Genomic DNA, 17162 nt, shown 5'->3' on the forward strand with positions numbered 1-17162 from the left:
AGAAAATAATGGATTTTGTCCACTTATATTGGATACACAGATTCACAAGTAAATTTAACATGGAATTAGCACTAAGATGTTCAGTTCTGAAGTTGAGAGGACCAGCAAAATGGAAATGCTTAGCAAATTCACATGATAAAAGAACAGGCCAAACAGTTTCATTTGAACAACCACAAACACACAGGAGCCATTAGAATTGTTCCATTTTACACGAATATTATTCAACAAAATACCATTATGGATTACACGCCAAAGAAAGACTTTGTATCGTGGATGTAAATTCAAATCTCTATTATTCTTCTTCTTTTAATTCCTATCCTCTTATTTTGTCCACTATTTTTTTGTGTTTTTTTAATTAAAATTTTTTTTTTTTTCAATATCCCAGCAGACAATGTCTCTTCTTACATTGTATGTACCATTTTCTTCAAAGATCACTTTCTCTAAGTTTTTGTAATTTGAACATTTTGAAAGTCAATCTAGAATTCCTCACTTTGTGAATTGTTAATATAATTTATGCCAAAAGTATAGTTCTATTAGCATAGAAATATAAAATATTTTTTTCGAAATGATACTATTGAAATTATTTTAGGAGAGGCCTAACGTAACAAACTTTTGTAATTTTCAAGACGAAAGTATTTTTCTATGCAAATGATTATCATTTAAAATAAAATTTTAATAATGTTAAAGTTTTTAAGAGAAGTGAGTCTATTTCCATCCAAATAAAGGTTATGTAGTTTTCTGTATCTTCCAATTGAAGTTGGCATATTACCTTCTAGCAAGTTCCCATTGAAGTTCAATGCTTCTAAGCTTGCAAAGTCCGTCCATTACAACCGGTCTGAGTTGAGTTGACAAGTTTGCCACGGAGTTGGGAAGCACACCACCAAATAGCTAGATTATCATCAAGCAATAACTCTTTTTGTAAATGATAAGTCTCTGAAGGTGTGTAGCCAATTCCACTCTCTTTTGGATTTACGATATCCGTACACGGTTCTGAACTCATGATCTTATCCTTTACACTCCCCCACAAGGTCATTGGTTGAGAACAGACAGTGAGCTTAGACTTTAAAATTTTGAATTCAGAGACTTATTATCCTTTACACTTTTAAAATACAGTTGCTCATTGTTCATAAAACCCAAGTCACCACTCTCTCCACTTCTCAAATGATTGATAGCTAATACAAATGTAAATAGCTTTGAATGGGAATTCCAACATTAATCCAAAAGAATAGAAACACCGACCACACATAACCCATCATGGCTCAAATGGCAATTAATTAATAGTTGCATGTAAATGGTCCGACTGAAGGGAACTATACATGCATGGACTGAACTTAAAGACGTGCTCTATGGGTTACTTATGAGTGACCCAGAATCAATTCTAAATTAATGATTTGATTAATAGATGGATAGACTTGTAGTAGTGATTGGATTTTGTCCATGAGAAACTCTCAGTCTTTACTATCAAATAGCAGTGAAAATGCAATGTACATAGTTCACTGTTCTTCTAGAGAAAAGATTCTCAAAAAAAAAAAAAAAAAAATTCTACTGTGGACCACCTGATCTTAAATCACTTAGATGTAGAACACCTCTCTTTGAGCTTCTACCTATTGACCAACACTTATAGGGAGCAGATAAACCCTTTGGTGGTGTTGGTTTTGGCTCATTTTCATTGGTGAAAACTGTATATTCCACATCAGTATGAAAACCATATAAATGCTCTTGTAGTTCTTCATTCTGATGCAGAATCCCTGTAAATTTATTGACATAATTGATATATCAAAACTGGAAATTAACGTTGAATTAGTTATGTGAGAGGTTTACCTTTGTATAGGAATCAGAATGGTATTTACTAGGTGGATCAGCAGACTCTCTTTGGCCCTTTGTATCATTTTGCATGCGTGCTTCAACTTCCATTCCCTGTTTCCACTTGAAATAAACTCAAGCATTAGTAAATAAAGACTAGAACAAATATTGGACATAGAATTAAATGTATCATACATCAATTTTTGCATATGGAAACAAATGGAACGAACCATGAATTATGCCTTATGGATTCACATATGGGGGTGAAGGAGAAAAACAAAGACTTGAGGACTCGGGAATTATGTACACACTTCAAAAAATGTTCATTTTTATCTTCAAAAAGACAGCAAAATGTCCATTTACATTATTCATTAGTTAACAATAAATGTGGGTTAGCTGGTAATTTTTCTAATGACAGAAATCAGAGAGAAGATAGGCCAGAGGAGCGAAAAATCAATAGGATTAGCAATGAAAAGGCTAAAAATGAAGAGAAAGAAAGGGCTAATTCAGATGGAGTTTAGAGAAAATCAAAGCTGTTGATCTCCTTTTTCAGACAGCCGTTGATTCATTGTCTCCAGCTCTTCTTTTGATGTTGCTGTTTACTGCCTGCTTAATTTCACGTTCTTTGTCAGCTAGTCCTCCTGATATGGTTCTGTTCATTCTGATGTATCATCTCTATTAAACATAAGAGAAAATCAAGGAGTTAGATCTGTAGCTAAAACCAAAACTAGGTAACAAAATCTCCAGCATTTATGTCTGTTTACAACAAAATTATGGAGATTAATATTTATATGTAGCTCACACTGTTGTCCATCAAACTGTTGAGGAGCTTGTTCTTCTTCAGTTCCACTTCGACCATAGAATTTGAAATAGCCTTCAAATCTGCAAGCTTTTGGAGATGCTTCTCCATTAGACCTGTAGAATTATAGTCCCTGTCATGAGACTGTCTAGTGGGGTTCAGATACTTGTGTAAGCATGGCAGTAACATGTTGCAGGAACTCATCATAGTCTTTTCTCTTGCTTTTGACTACCCATTCCTCTGAAATCTGACCCATTAAAAATTTAGACCAAAAAAAAAAAAAACCTGCGAAGGCCTCCAATAGAAACTGTATGTGATATTGGGCATAACATATTTAACAAAGAAAACGCTCTGATGAATTGAAAAACAACACAAAGCTTGGCAATATAAAGCCTAACTTCTGCTATCAAGTATTGTATATGAGAAATAAAGCCTCTGAAACTTGTGGTGATACAAGAACAGAGTGGAATAAATAAACTGTTTAAGGAGTAAAGTAATCCTTCAAGAAACCCTTACTGTTGACCAACTTTTTTTCAGGTGACCCAAGCCTTCCTTCTCCTGATCTGCGACCTTTCTGTTGCCTTCATATGCAAAAGTTTCTGATATATAAGTTGAAGGATACTGAGGATTCGATGTGACCTTAACAAATACTTCCATCATAATTCACAAGTTGAACCTTAACAACAATGGTAACACTCAAACCTCTTCACTTTTGTTACTAACCTTTTCCACAATCGGTCATCTTCGAAATACAAATTGTCTTGCTTAATTGAGAAGAAGAAAGGTATACACGAGAGAAAAAATTGCCCAGAAAACATTACATCAGTTCCTTTTTAACTACTTGACCCATGATAGAGAGAGAACACCAAAAACAATGATACTAATTCTTAGAAAGGAAATATATAAAAAGAAGAAGAAAATTATCCAGCCAGAAAAGCATCCATCTTCCCAAACTCCTTAGAAGATAGTCCTACATCAGCAAGTTTAGGAAACTTTAATGAATTTACTCATACATTGAGATGACAAGAAGCTTCTATTCTTAAAGGAAGTGATTGCTTACCAAGTTCAATAACCCTTCTAAGTTTGGGTTATACTCTTTGTTGCAAAGTATCAGCTCCAAGGTAAATGTCCCTGATCAAATGTAGCTCATTAACCACAACACTAATGTCCATTCGGTGCGATGGTGATTCAGCTGAGCAAGCAACACCAATTCCAATAACTGAATTGAGACATTCTCGAACAATTTCCTTTATGCATCTGTGACTCTCAGTGATTTTAGCTATAGTTTGGGTTGTCTCTTCAATATCTTCTTCCATGTGGAGAAATGATGGATCAACGATAGCCATCACATCATCATGCAAAGCCATATTTGCCCAGAAATGAAGATTAAAGTTATCCTTAAACATTTCATCGGTAGGTTGTTTCCTAGTGAACATCTCTAACAACAAAATGCCATAACTGTAAACATCACCATGTGTTGATACATTAGCTCCTCCACCATACTCTGCAATATATGTGTCATGGGTAGTCAATACTATTGGAACTAGCAAGAATATGATAATCCTATTGATTATTACAATAAGATAAACATGACAAAGGAAGGGCTTGTTCTCCTCTTATTCTATTGAATTCAAAGGTGAAGTTAAGCATAACCATGGACGAAATTTCATTGGTTATATACGCTTGCGGTGGAAATAAAGAGCAGAAGAGGAGTCAAGTGAAGTCAAGGATAGCACTATCTTGCATCACTTTTCAATTGTTTGAGACATTGAATCTTGGTCTCTTCTTTACGAAGAGACCAAATATACTTTAACATGTTAGTGAAATAATAATCATGCCTTAAAATTTGAAGTGGAATATGAGAGACAAATACTTGGACTCATCTTAAGAATTCACAAAAGAAGAGAAAAAGATTCATACTAGATAATAAAGATGGCACATTACCTGGAGCGGTGTATCCAATAGATCCTTTTATTCTGATTGAGCTAGATTGATTTTGAGATATTCCCGTTGCTCTTGAAACAATTTTTGATATGCCAAAGTCACCCAAATGTGCAGTTAAATCATCGTCGAGAAGAATATTGCTTGGCTTTAGATCACAATGGATAATTTGCATATGACAATGGTGGTGAAGATAATCCAATGCTGTGGCAATATCAATCGCAACATTCAGTCTTTGAATGAGGTTTAAATGCCTTTGTTCGTCATCCACTACATTTGCATGCGGATATAACCATTTCTCAAGATTCCCATTAGGCATAAACTCATACACTAAAGCCATAAAATCATTCCCTTCAAAATCTATGCTTGAGCAACTCGTTAAGATCTTGACAAGATTACGATGCCGTATACTTCGAAGGGCTTCACATTCAGCCAAGAAACTCTTAGATGAACCTCTTTGTTCAATTTTGAAGACCTTAACTGCAACAACTGTATCTCCATGATTGAGAACAGCTCTGTATACATAACCAAAACTCCCTACTCCAATCAAATTCCCTGATGAAAATTCATTAGTAGCTTTAAGGAGTTGAGCATAAGATACCTTAAAATGATGACCACCCACCAAAGGTATCGTGGATTCTTTCCTATCTTTCCTTCTCTGATGAATAATGAAAAATAATAGTGTACAAATCAAAGATAGAAAAGCCCCACAACCACATATGGTGATTATCAATTTGAGAACTTGTAGCTTACCATGCTCTTTGGGCTTTTGAATCTTGCATGCCTGCAAATGAAGTTTTGGTATGCCACCACAAAGCTTATTGTTCCCAAGGACTGAAAATGCACTCAAGTTTCTAAAGACTCCTTCGGTTGGTACCTCACCCTCTAGATGATTAGATGATAAATTCAAATTTTGGAGAAACTTGAATGTTCCCAAATATTTTGGGATAAGACCAGAGAAGTTGTTGTGTGAAATATCTAAATCTTCAAGACCTCTTAGAGAACTTAGAGAGAGTGGTATAGACCCTTGAAATAAGTTTCTCCTAATATAAATGTGTTGTAGGCTCGTACAAGCACCAAGGGCTTTTGGGATATCACCAGACAACATGTTCTCTTCAACATCTAAGATATCAAGATTGATCAGTGAACCCACTTCCATAGGTAGAGAACCAAATATATGATTTTTGCTCAAGTTTAGTTCTATTAATGTGGAAATATAAAATATTTCTTTGGGGATGATACCACTAAAATTATTGTTGGAGAGGCTCAATCGTAACAAACTTTTGCATTTTCCAAGACTTGAGGGTATTTGTCCATGCAAATGATTGCCTTGTAAATAGAGATCACTTAATATTGTTAAATTTCCAAGAGAAGAAGGGATTGGCCCTGTGAATCTATTCCCATCTAAATAAAGGATATATAGCTTTTCGTATCTTCCAAATGAAGATGGGATACTGCCTTCTAGGAGGTTCCCAGCTAAGCTCAAAAACTCTAAGCTTGCAAAGTTCTCCATCCCTCCTGGGATTTTTCCAAATATTTGGTTTTCATCGATTATAAGCACACGTAGTTGAGTTGACAAGTTTGCCATGGAGTTGGGGAGCGCACCACCAAATAGATTTTGATAAAAAACTAAGTCTTTCAAACTAGTGCAGTTGGTCAATGTGTGGATAAAATTCAAGTCATCACTCCCTCCACTTCCCAAATGATTGGCGGCTAAGGATAATGTAACTAGTTTTGATAAGCCTCCAAAATCAATTGCCACTTTCCCAACAAGATTGTTGTTGTGAACTTGAAACAGTTGGAGTTTTGATAGATTGGAAATTGAAATTGGAAGAGATCCATGAAATTGGTTCATTGCAATTGAAAACCACTCTAGATTGGGTAGATTGAGTCCAAATGTTGGTGGAAGACTCCCATGAAGTTGATTATTTCCAAAATCAATTGCATGGAGCGAAGAAAGATTAAGTACAGAAGGAGGTATCGTACCTGATAACTTATTTCCGTAAGAAAAGAGATCCATTAATCCTGGCATTTGGCCAAAGGCATCTGGAATACTTCCACTGAATCCGTTGTACGACATAGAAATGGCTTCAAGTGATGAAAGGTTAGCAAAAGAGGTTGGAATCTGTCCACTTAAACGGTTGTTATCAACTCCAAGGAGTTGAAGCTTTGACAGGGAGCCGAACTCTATCGGGATCTTCCCTACAAGATTGTTGTATTCCAACCGGAGTCTTCTAAGGTTGGAGCAATGTGATATGTTGGGTGGGATTTTCCCCTCAAAAGAGTTGTTTTGTAGTAATAAATATTGAAGCCTAGATAGAAAGCTTATCTGATTAGGGATTTCACCATGTAAGCTGTTGTTTTGGAGAGAAATCAGCTCAAGGAAGCTGAGGTTACCAATTTCCGGTGCAATGGATCCTATCAGTTTATAGGACTGTAATGCCAACCGTCTAACCCTATTTGGATGCCGGCGACTGCCACACGTGATGCCTTGCCACTCGCAATAGGGGACGGAGTCATTCCAAGAGCTCAAAACGTGAAATGGATCCTCGGTTATGCGAGCCTTGAAGGCCAACAAGGCTAGCCGATCATCCGTTCCATTGAGTGCTGAGGATGGTGATTGGGCCAAACTCATGCTCATGAAGCTGCCGCACCAGAGAACAATGAGAAATATTCCCACGTTAACCCAACATAATGGAAACACCAACTGCACATAAGCCATCACTACTCAAATGGCAATTAAGAGTGAGTAATGTTGTTGCAGGTAAATGATCCCAGTGAAGGGAACTATATAAACGGTTTTAAGACGTGCCCTATGGGTAGACTCCTGGTGTCATCGGTCTTAATTTGCCCATGAAAGAAAGACTCCATCTTTAGTCTTTCGCGCGCGTCTTTCACGTGGATGGTCGACACTCGGTTGGTCTTTGATGTATAGTTTGATGCATGGCGACTTGTCTTTGGTTAGAGCTAGCTAGACTGTCCTTAATTTGATAATATGTAATTATATATTATTTTCCTTGGAAGAAATGCGTATCTGAAAGGGTTGTCTCAGTCTCAGTGGTGAAGAATAAGCGATTTGACAAAGATGCGTAAGCGATGGTTTGGTTAATTCTCTTGATCGATACCAACAAAGTTATTAGCTTAAGAAAGATCGAAGCAGCAGGGATTCTTTAATTAATAAAGGGGGTTATTAATTGCATCAATCTTGACCACTTCACCAACCACCATTTATTTGAAGACCAGCTAGCTGGTTGAATTGAATCTACACACCTATGGATGGGGCCGGGAACTAATTCTGTAGAGAGCTAGGATGAAATTTCTGTAGGTAATTAACTTGGTATTTTCTCCATTGATCTTCGATCTTTTTATTCAAGCTTTGAGCGTAAAACTTGGGTGGAGTATGACATACTTTTTCCATATATATATATATATATATTTGACAGTAACGTTGGAGTTGGTTTGTTTTTTTAACTGGCGGTCTTCTCAATGGAGAGTGCTTAATTATTTATTTAAAATCCCTTATTAGTGTTCTGTTTGTTTGTTGCTTTCAAGTATTTGATCATTTTTTTACCTGCCTCCCTTATATTTCGATCATCTGATGTGGCCTATAACCTTTTTGGCTTCTTAATTTGGTCGTAACTGAATGGGTAAACCTGTTCAGAATTCTAAATAGGTTTTCACATTTATTTCCCTTGAGAGTGAGCATTCATCATTCATCCTTATCCACCGAGAATACTGTTCTTGACTTGTTTCATTTTCATTTCTGATATAAATAAGCTTGAATGAACAGGACTGATTGGACAACCAACTTCATAGTAGAGGCCATAGGACTCGCAAAGTAGTGTGGATTAACAGAGTTCAACTAACTTCTTAACATGACTGAGTACGGAATTTCTGGATCATATGATCAAAATATTAAGGACCCCGACAAGTTAGGGAATCTGAATTTGGTAGAGACTGTTTGAACTCAAAGACCTAAACATAAGCAATACTCAGTGGATCAGAACCTCTGAGAAGAGAAGAGCACTTCTAGAGTTCAAGTTGGATTCGTCACCGTACGGTCAAGGTAATCAATCTCTTAAGTTATAAATACGGACATCTTCACCATTATCAGTTGGTACGCATTCTTGAGTTACTGCCTGTGGCATTGAAATCTTCAACTAGACTTTTTATTCAAAATCTTCACTAACTTGATCGTCGGAGGCATCGTTCGACCAACGAGGTAGAGCACGTTTTTGTAGGCTCGTTCACTTGCATTGTCAAACAGGATTTTGGAGCAACAATTTCATTTCTAAGTTTCCTACTCAAAATTTTAATGGTAAGACTTCAATGTAAAACATAGACATTATTGAATATTAGATGAATGGATACGAAGAAAAATCATATGAAAAGCTGAAGAGTGGATAGGAGCTAGTGTAAAAGATTCAAATAGCATGTTTCAGTGCCCCTGTGTTTTCTGTGCAAGAGAAAGATAAACTAACTCTATGAGGAGCTTTGACAACATGCTACTTGCGTGGATAATAATGTTTTAGATTGCAGTAGTGTCAAGCAAAGGGCAGAGCATCTAGCTTTGGCTACATATCTGGAGAGATATGTGAAACCTGAACCTGAAGTGGTAGAAGAAGAACGGAAGAAGGACAAACTTCTCAACCGTTTGATGCTGGACAAAAAAGAGCTTCGTACATTTATATGTAACTTAATGAGGTTTGGGAAACAAGCATTCTTGATGCTGAATTTGATTTATTTTGATTTGGGGTGAAATGGAAACTATATTGAAGAAATAAAAAGAAATACAATGGGCAATGGACAGATGATCAATACCTATTTCTTTTCTTTTCTTTTCTTTTCTTTTCTTTTTTATTTTAAATAAGGCTAAAAATCATGCTCTATTAGAAGTTTAAAAGATTACAAGAAAAATCATTGGAAAGGTTAGTCAAGAATTCAAATCAGACATGGAAAATACCATCCGTTGAAGTGCACAACCAGCCCAACAAGAAGTGTCACTGTGAAAGACAGATATACAGTTCTACATTGAGCAGCAACCAATAACTCTTCCTTTATTTTGAATTGGGAATTCAATAATAGATGATTATGTTGTTAGCTCCCTTGGAAGGAAATCAGTGACAGGTTTAACTTATCTATACCAATGGAAAATCAACAATCTAGTTAGCTTCCACGTGTGAACAATAATCTCAATTGTCATAGTGCCTTGAACCTACACAGAATGCAAGGAAGGTCTTTTATTGCTTTCCCTTCTGATATGGTGAATAATTGCACAAAGCCAATAGTCGATCAGCTTATTATTTATGTTTATATATAAGTTAGTTATAACTACAAAATCTTACTTCATGGTTTTCTGTGTCACCAAGCTACACGGTATGAAATCCAGATATCAATCAATTCAGTTAACACCGAAAAAGTCAAATGCCAGAGTCTGAGATTGAGCAGTTAAAAGGAGAATTGGAGGACTTCATATCACGCAACCAAACTCTTATAGTGAAGGAGCGCAAGAGCAATGATAAGTTATAGGATGTGCGTAGGAAATTGATTGATGTAAACTACTCTCCAGAGCCACCAACTTTTCGTTCTTTTCTTTAAATCTCTTACTATGATATGTCCTTTACAGGACTACTAACTATTGTTCATTAGCTTATGCTGATACTAATTTGACACTTCATAATATTTCTACCCAAACTTTAGCTCCTGATCATCTTCCTCACAGTTTCTAGGCTGAGACTGGGTCATTCTTGTGTAAGTGCAGAAGATCTGGGAGAAAGCCTTACCTTTGCTTGTGGGTAATAGCAGTTCTATATTATGAGTTCTATAATATACAAGGAGTTTGTTGTTGTTCCAAACTCTATCACTAGCAGCTAGTGGTTAGAGTTTGAAAGAGTCAGCAATACATTTGAAATTTAAATTTTAAAGATTTCAAATTCCATTTGACAGCAAGTTAGTTTTCTAACAGACCCCCCCTCAAGTGTAAGATGGACGTTGGTGAATAATCTTCAACTTGTTTTTGATGTCTAGGAACCGCACCTTTGATAAAGCTTTAGTAAATATATCAACAAGTTGATATTTGGTATTGATGAACTTAACTTGCAATTTGCCTTGACCCACCAAATGTCCGTGGCATCTGTTATGGTTCTATATTCAGATTCTGTTGATGACTGAGCTATTGTGGATTTTTTTTGGATTTGAGGTTCATCCGGGCCAGCTTGCGTGCACCACAGTTACATCCTCAAGGGAGCTTTTATATAATTAATGCCGCCGAATGGGTGCTAACCCAAGACCTCCCCTAGCGAGGTTGGGCCTTTTAACCGCTTTACTAACCCATCATTGGCAGAGCTATTGTGGATTGTTTTCTAGCTGATCAGAAATCAAGTTATCTCCCATAAAGATGGCATATCCTCCTGTGGATCTTTAGTCATCAGGGCATCAGCCCAATCTGAGTGAGTGTATGCCATTAGGTTTGTATTGGAACCCGTGATAGTAGTAACCCATGATTTAAGGTTTCTTTGAGATAGTGAAAGATTCTTTTCACAGCCTGCCAATGCTCATTCGTTGGTAGTTTTTGGAATTGACAGACTTTGTTAACTACAAAGGATAAGTCAGGCCACATTAGAGTGACGTATTGAAGTGCTCCAACACTGCTCCGATACAATGTAGCATCACTCAACAGAATTCCTTGTGACATAGAGAGAGAAGTGTTTGTGGCCACTGCTGTATGAACTGGTTCGACACCATCTATACCTATCTTTTGTAGGAGATCAACTATATACTTTTGTTGTGATAGAAGAATTCCCTGTGGATGTTTCAAGATTTCAATGCCCAGAAAATAATGCAGGTTTCCCAAATCGTGTATTGCAAAGTCTTTTTGTAATACAATTATTATTGTGGCCAGAAGTGTAGGATCCGATCAAGTGATGATGATGTCGTTGACATAAACTAGAATATAAACTTTGTATTTCCCTGGCATAGGATGAATAAGCTTGTATCAGTGTTTGAGCTTTCAAATCCCTGTGTAATTAAGTAACCGCTGAGTCTTTGAAACCAAGCACGGGACCTTGTTTCAAACCATAGAGTGATTTTTTAAGTTTGCAAATATGAGTTGGTTTCTCTGTGTTCATATATCCAAGGGGTTGGATCATATAAACATCTTCAGTGAGTGACCCATGTAAAAATGCATTGCTAACATCAAGTTGCCACAGTTGCCAATTAGATGTTGTTGCTAATGAGAGAACTGTTCGACTTGTCATGGGCTTTACAACTGGGTGAATGTCTTTGTGTAGTCGATCCACTCTTGTTGATTATAACCCTTTGCCACAAGGTGAGTTTTATATCGTTGCATTGTGTCATGAGCATTTCTCTTAATTTTGTAGACCCACTTGCAGCCCACCACATTGTAAGACGGGTTAGGAGGTATTAGTATTCAAGTTTTATTGAACAATAAAACACTAAACTCATCTAACACTGCATCACGCCACTAAGCAAATTTATTAGCATCTGTGAAACAAGTGGCCTCCTTCTCCATATTTGACTCAACCAAATTAGCAGAAGGCAAGGGATACTTTGTTGAGGGTTTAGGATTATGCCTGACCTATGTGATGGGTTTGTAGAGGCACTTGTACTTCTGCCCTTGTTGTTGGTTGAGAAGGCAATGGATCTGGTGAGCCTGTGTCACTTTCTACAATAGCTGAAACATTTTCGTTAGGCAATAATGTTGGAGCTGCATTAGTAACTTGGGAATTTGGTTGTATGTGGGACACCTCAATTAGATTGGAATGCTTTAATAGATCTAGAAAATTGTTTTTCAGCCGCTCTTTTCAATTGTTCAAAAATGAGACAAAGCATAGAACGATTGGCAAGGGACATATCCAAGTAAATTTTGAAAAATCATCCACAAATATAATGAAATATTTGTGCCCAGTGGTTGAGGTGTGAGGAAAGGGTCCCCAAATATCACTAATTAAGTCAAGCAGTATGCACTAATTGATTTAGCACTTGGTAAATAAGTTTTGTGTAATTTGTCAATACAGGGTTAGTAAAGTGGTAAGATCCATATTTCTTAGTGGAGAGATCATGGGTTCGACCCTTGTAGACAATAAAGCTCCCCCTGAGGATGTAATTAAGTTGCGCGCAAACTAGCCTGGATGAACCTCAAATACCAAAAGTTTTGTGTAATTTACCAAGAAAACAATAAGAATATTTATTCAAAGTAGAAGAAGAACATGGTAAAGAATGTCTAGAGATTAAAGAACGAACAGTGCATGGTTGAGGATGGCCTGACCATGCATGCCACTCATCATCAGATACTTTATTAGAGAATTCACTAGAATTAGCTGTAGGAGAAACAAGAGAATGGAAACCCTTTAGTTGATACAACTGGCCATCTTTAAGAGTGCCTTAAAGTAGAGGCCGCTTGATTACCTTGTCCTTCACACAAAAATGAAATGGGTGAAACTCAAAATAGCAATTGTTATCTTCAGTAAAATGGTGAACATAAAACAATTTTTTGCGCCCGTATTTGGATACCACTCTGGATGTATATTAGTTGGCGTGGGTTATAGTCCAGCCATGTTTGCTGATGGAGATGACATTGCAGTGTTATTACCTGTTGAATTCAAATAACGAAAATAGCATTTAGTGGCTGTATGATTTGGCTTTTGGTAGATCTGGAAATGAACTGTATGCCTACTACATTGGTTATTCCATCGATTTGAAGATGAGGCAGGATTCTGTTGCATTGGTGTTTGAGAGATAGAGGCCAGTTGCATGTGTTGTGGTTGATCTTGAGACTGAGTAAGGTTTGCTTGGAATGGATGTCTGAACACACTTTAATAATTAAGAGCCCTTAATATCTTTATTTTCTCAGTTTATTTTCTTGCCTTTGGGATGCTGAAACAGTAGACAGTCTTTTCCTTATTTCCCATTCTCTTGCCTTTGGAATGCTGAAACAGTAGACAATCTTCTGAGGTTCTCCCAGTAGTTTCAAGTGGTGAACATCACAATTATAACTACTTGTCTGACTGCATCATGCCGGGAGAAATTTTGAAGTTGGTTAGGTTGCAATATAATCAAGCTTGAGTTCCTGAAACTAGAAAGTTTGAAGGCTTTGCCTAGAAAAAGGTTCAGGATTTCTTCAGTGTATCATAGCATTTCTTAGAATTCTATATTCACACTTGAGTTCCACAAACTTGAAAACTTGAAGGCTCTACCCACAAAAAGGACATCATATATTTAGATTAACAAAATCCAGGATTTCTTAGTATATCATTACATTTCCTAGAATTCTATTGACATAGCTCTCAACTTGAGGCCCTTCAGAGAATAGTGCATCCTATTTTGTTTTTAACTGTACTAGATTAGTGATGTTCACTTGCTGATAACAGTCAGGTGCTCATTTGTTGGATGCTTGGTGACAAATTCAAGTCCTGAATATAGCCTCTCTTGAAATAAGGTTAACACTGTGTATATATGACCTCCTCAGGAATCTGTGCCCTGGGTACAATCCTCTTTGATGTTAGTGATCATTTTCCGCCATGCACGGAGCTCTATTTGTGTTAAAAAGTTGTTGTAGGGTTAAATTGTTGCATGTCCCCAAAAACATCCATCAATGTCAACAGGGTGAAAAAATAAGGTTGAGAATTTGATAAAAACAAGTAGCATCTCAAAATGTTGTGATCTGTCAAGTCTACCCTTAATAAAAATTAAGTGATTTACGGGTAAGTTGCAAAAACAAATTCTGATATTGCAGAAGGAATGACCAAATAAGCACGTTTCACTCAGAGGAAAAGAAGAACACATTATGAACATGGAATGATGAACAACAACATGAACTATAGAAGAATGAAGATACACCAAACCTAAATAACTTATCCAAGTAACCATATGATCTTCACTAGGGGATAGGGAGCTATTAAGTTTCTTGAAATGAAAAACTCTGACAAAAGCTTTTTTTTTTTTTTTTTTGTATTAAAGCCTTTTTGTAGGTGTTATAAAGACACCTGTTTTGAATGTATGATTGAAAATATTCAAAAGCTCAAATTAACCCTTGTTGGGGTAATTGTATTACAAATTCTTCAAACACATAAAAATGAAATTGCAATACAATTGAGAGATGAAGATCCTTAGCTAATCCGGAGAGCGAGATGAAGATCCTTAGCTAATCCGGAGAGCTTGAAGTTGTAACCGAACGAACCACCGATCGATTAGGTTGAGTCACACTTTGAGTGTTGTCTTTAAGGTAATTGATGCACCCTACTACCAAGGGTTCTTCGCATCACCACCTCCAAGATAAAGCAACCTCCAACTAGAAGATGAGGTAATTCTTCTAGTCCCTTCAAGAAGCCAAAAGCTAGAGCACAACACTTAGACAACTCAAGAAAGAAATGAACTTTGTAAAACAAACAATGTGAGTGAGGAGTGTCTCTATTGCACACAATATGCAAGGAAGGGTTGGGTTTGTATAGGCCCAAACCACACCTCCTCACAAGGGGAGAATCAATTCTCCACTAATGGAGAATCAATGGCTTGTCCCTCCTCCATTAATGTGAATAAACCCCATTGACCTAACCTCCCCACTACTTGGGGAAGTAACTCTCATATTCACTTTTTTGAAATGAATAAGATTTAACTCATTCAAAGACCTTAACCTCCACTCATGGTAATGGCCATGAATGGTCATGAAGTTGAAATGAGAATTGATGGTCAAGAGTTAGAATTGAAGTAAATTCCACCCTTCAAGTAACCCCACCACACCACCATGATCAAGACCATTAAGACCCATGACCAATATCATGAAGAGCCTCATAACCAAAGTCATGAAGGGCCTCCTTTACTCAGGGTGCCTCATTACCACCCTTACCTCATGGTGCCTCACACACTAACAAAATAATTAAATAAAAGAAATGCAAAAACTAATTTTGAAACTTAATATAGATTTTTAATAAAAAAACCTAACAACCCTAGAATGAGGAGAATGGTACCTCTACGGATAACCGAGGCCAGGAACCCAATAGCTCAATCAACGCATATCCATTGTTGTAGTGTTGAATTAAGGAAGAAGCTCCGGATTCCAAGATTGAGGAGATCTTGTTGAAGTCTCCCATATGAGAAACCAATTGATTCGCCAATTTCAGCTATGTGATGTGAAGAGCGCTTCTTCTTTGTGAGTAAAGCGAACGACTTCGGTATGCCATCGTAGCAGTAACTAGTCGTTGGATCAATGATTCCTTTGATGAAATTGCAGCTAGAGCTCCCCAAATGTTAGATAGTGGAGGAAATAAAGATGGAGATTTGGCTTCTACAGAGCGTACCTGCAAAAGTAGTTTCACCGTTGTGGCCTAGGAAACATTACAAGCTCATTTCATCGTCACCTAACTAAACTGAACTTCTTTAGGGTTCCGAGTTTTTCTGAATCAAAAGTTAGGCTTTGCGAACTGTGAAATGCGAACAGAGGGAGGGTTGGGGAGGAGGAGAGCGACTCCAGCGAGCTGCAACAACCAAAATCAATGGCCACTCCACGTGTTGGGAACCAAAAAAACCCAATATCATCCATGTCTATGACCCTAAATTAATGGATTAGAAGCTCTCCTTTCTTTGCAATTCTACCTATGCCAAGAAGACGCCATAACCAGTGTTAAGGTCCAAACTTTGGATCGAGATTTAATTGTGTCGGAATCTCAAAACTCAAAACTCAAAACAACCGAAATGGCGATCCACAGGGACCGATTTATCTCAATAAAGTAGGACAATCACACGGCTGCTTGATTGGTGATGACCAACACCTTTTAATAAAGATGTTGTGGGTTCGACTCCCGCCTAGGGTATACATAATTCTCCATCCCTGTTAGATGATGAAATTAGAATGACTTGTGTTACCCTCAGAGAGAGTAGAACACATATATATATCATAGGTATAAAGTATAATATACGATATAGTATATGTGAAAAATACACAACAAATACATAGTATAATACTAGTCTCTAACAATCCCCATATAAATAAATCAAGAAAAAAAAACCCTTTTACCTAGAAATAAAATTTTGTTATAATTCATGATGATTTCACTCATTTGTTCGTGCTTCTCGCATGATAGTGGACCTAGTGGTGATAATTTTTTATATAGAGGAGCCAAGACCAAAAACATCTCTAATTTGAACCTCCATTCTTCCAAACCTCTCCTCCTCTCTCCTCCCCTAGGTCTATGGGCCTCCAATATCAAACTACTAAAGAAAAAATGCCAAGAAATATAAGAAAAGAAAATGAAAATAACAAAATGTCCTTAATATAAGAGACAACGTCATTTGAAATAATACCTTCTTTAATGGCTTTGATGACCTAGTGAATCTAGAGTTCAGGTCCTCTCCAGGCCATCCCCTAATCCCCTTACCCATTGGGTTGGGCTATCCATGTACCTCGGGCAAGTCATGTGTCAACCCAACCCAGAAGGTGGGGGATAATGGGATGGTCTGCTTGGATAGAGAGGATTTGAATTAGTGAATCTAACACATTTTTTATTTTTGAATTCTAAATTCTAGATATGAGAACCATTGGAGGTGGTAGTCTACTAGTACAAAGTTTACTCCCAAACGGTTTGATAGCCGTCATGTCCCAAGG

At 37.0% G+C, this 17162-nt stretch overlaps 1 protein-coding gene across 4 annotated transcripts; it reads right to left on the reverse strand.

Annotated features, from left to right (window-relative positions):
• Nucleotides 1-1536: 1536 nt before the first annotated feature.
• On the reverse strand, nt 1537-7178 carry LOC149010515 (uncharacterized). 4 transcript variants are annotated; one of them, XR_016174494.1, is made up of 6 exons: nt 4547-7178; nt 3663-4106; nt 3326-3572; nt 3119-3183; nt 1822-2849; nt 1537-1748 (listed from the first exon to the last, which is right to left on the reverse strand). XR_016174494.1 is itself a non-coding variant. In XM_089162059.1 (3 exons), exons 1-2 carry the CDS (start codon nt 7176-7178, stop codon nt 3691-3693), a joined length of 3048 nt encoding a protein of 1015 aa, XP_089018185.1. In that variant the 3' UTR covers nt 2927-3572; nt 3663-3690. The 4 variants fall into 4 exon arrangements, 1 of the variants encoding a protein (XP_089018185.1); XR_016174493.1 differs by having other exon boundaries at nt 1822-2478; nt 2606-2849; nt 3119-3572; XR_016174492.1 differs by having other exon boundaries at nt 3119-3572.
• Nucleotides 7179-17162: the final 9984 nt, after the last annotated feature.

This window comes from Hakea prostrata, chromosome 7 (assembly GCF_041222555.1).
Source record: "Hakea prostrata isolate BN-2017 chromosome 7, UWA_Hpros_2, whole genome shotgun sequence".
Taxonomy (NCBI): Eukaryota; Viridiplantae; Streptophyta; class Magnoliopsida; order Proteales; family Proteaceae; genus Hakea; species Hakea prostrata.

Coding starts and splice junctions, on each gene's coding strand:
- LOC149010515 (XM_089162059.1), bottom strand. CDS start 7,178: ATGAGTTTGGCCCAATCACCATCCTCAGCACTCAATGGAACGGATGAT. Junction 4,107..4,546: donor TATTGGATACACCGCTCCAG/GTAATGTGCCAT, acceptor CATATATTGCAG/AGTATGGTGGAGGAGCTAAT.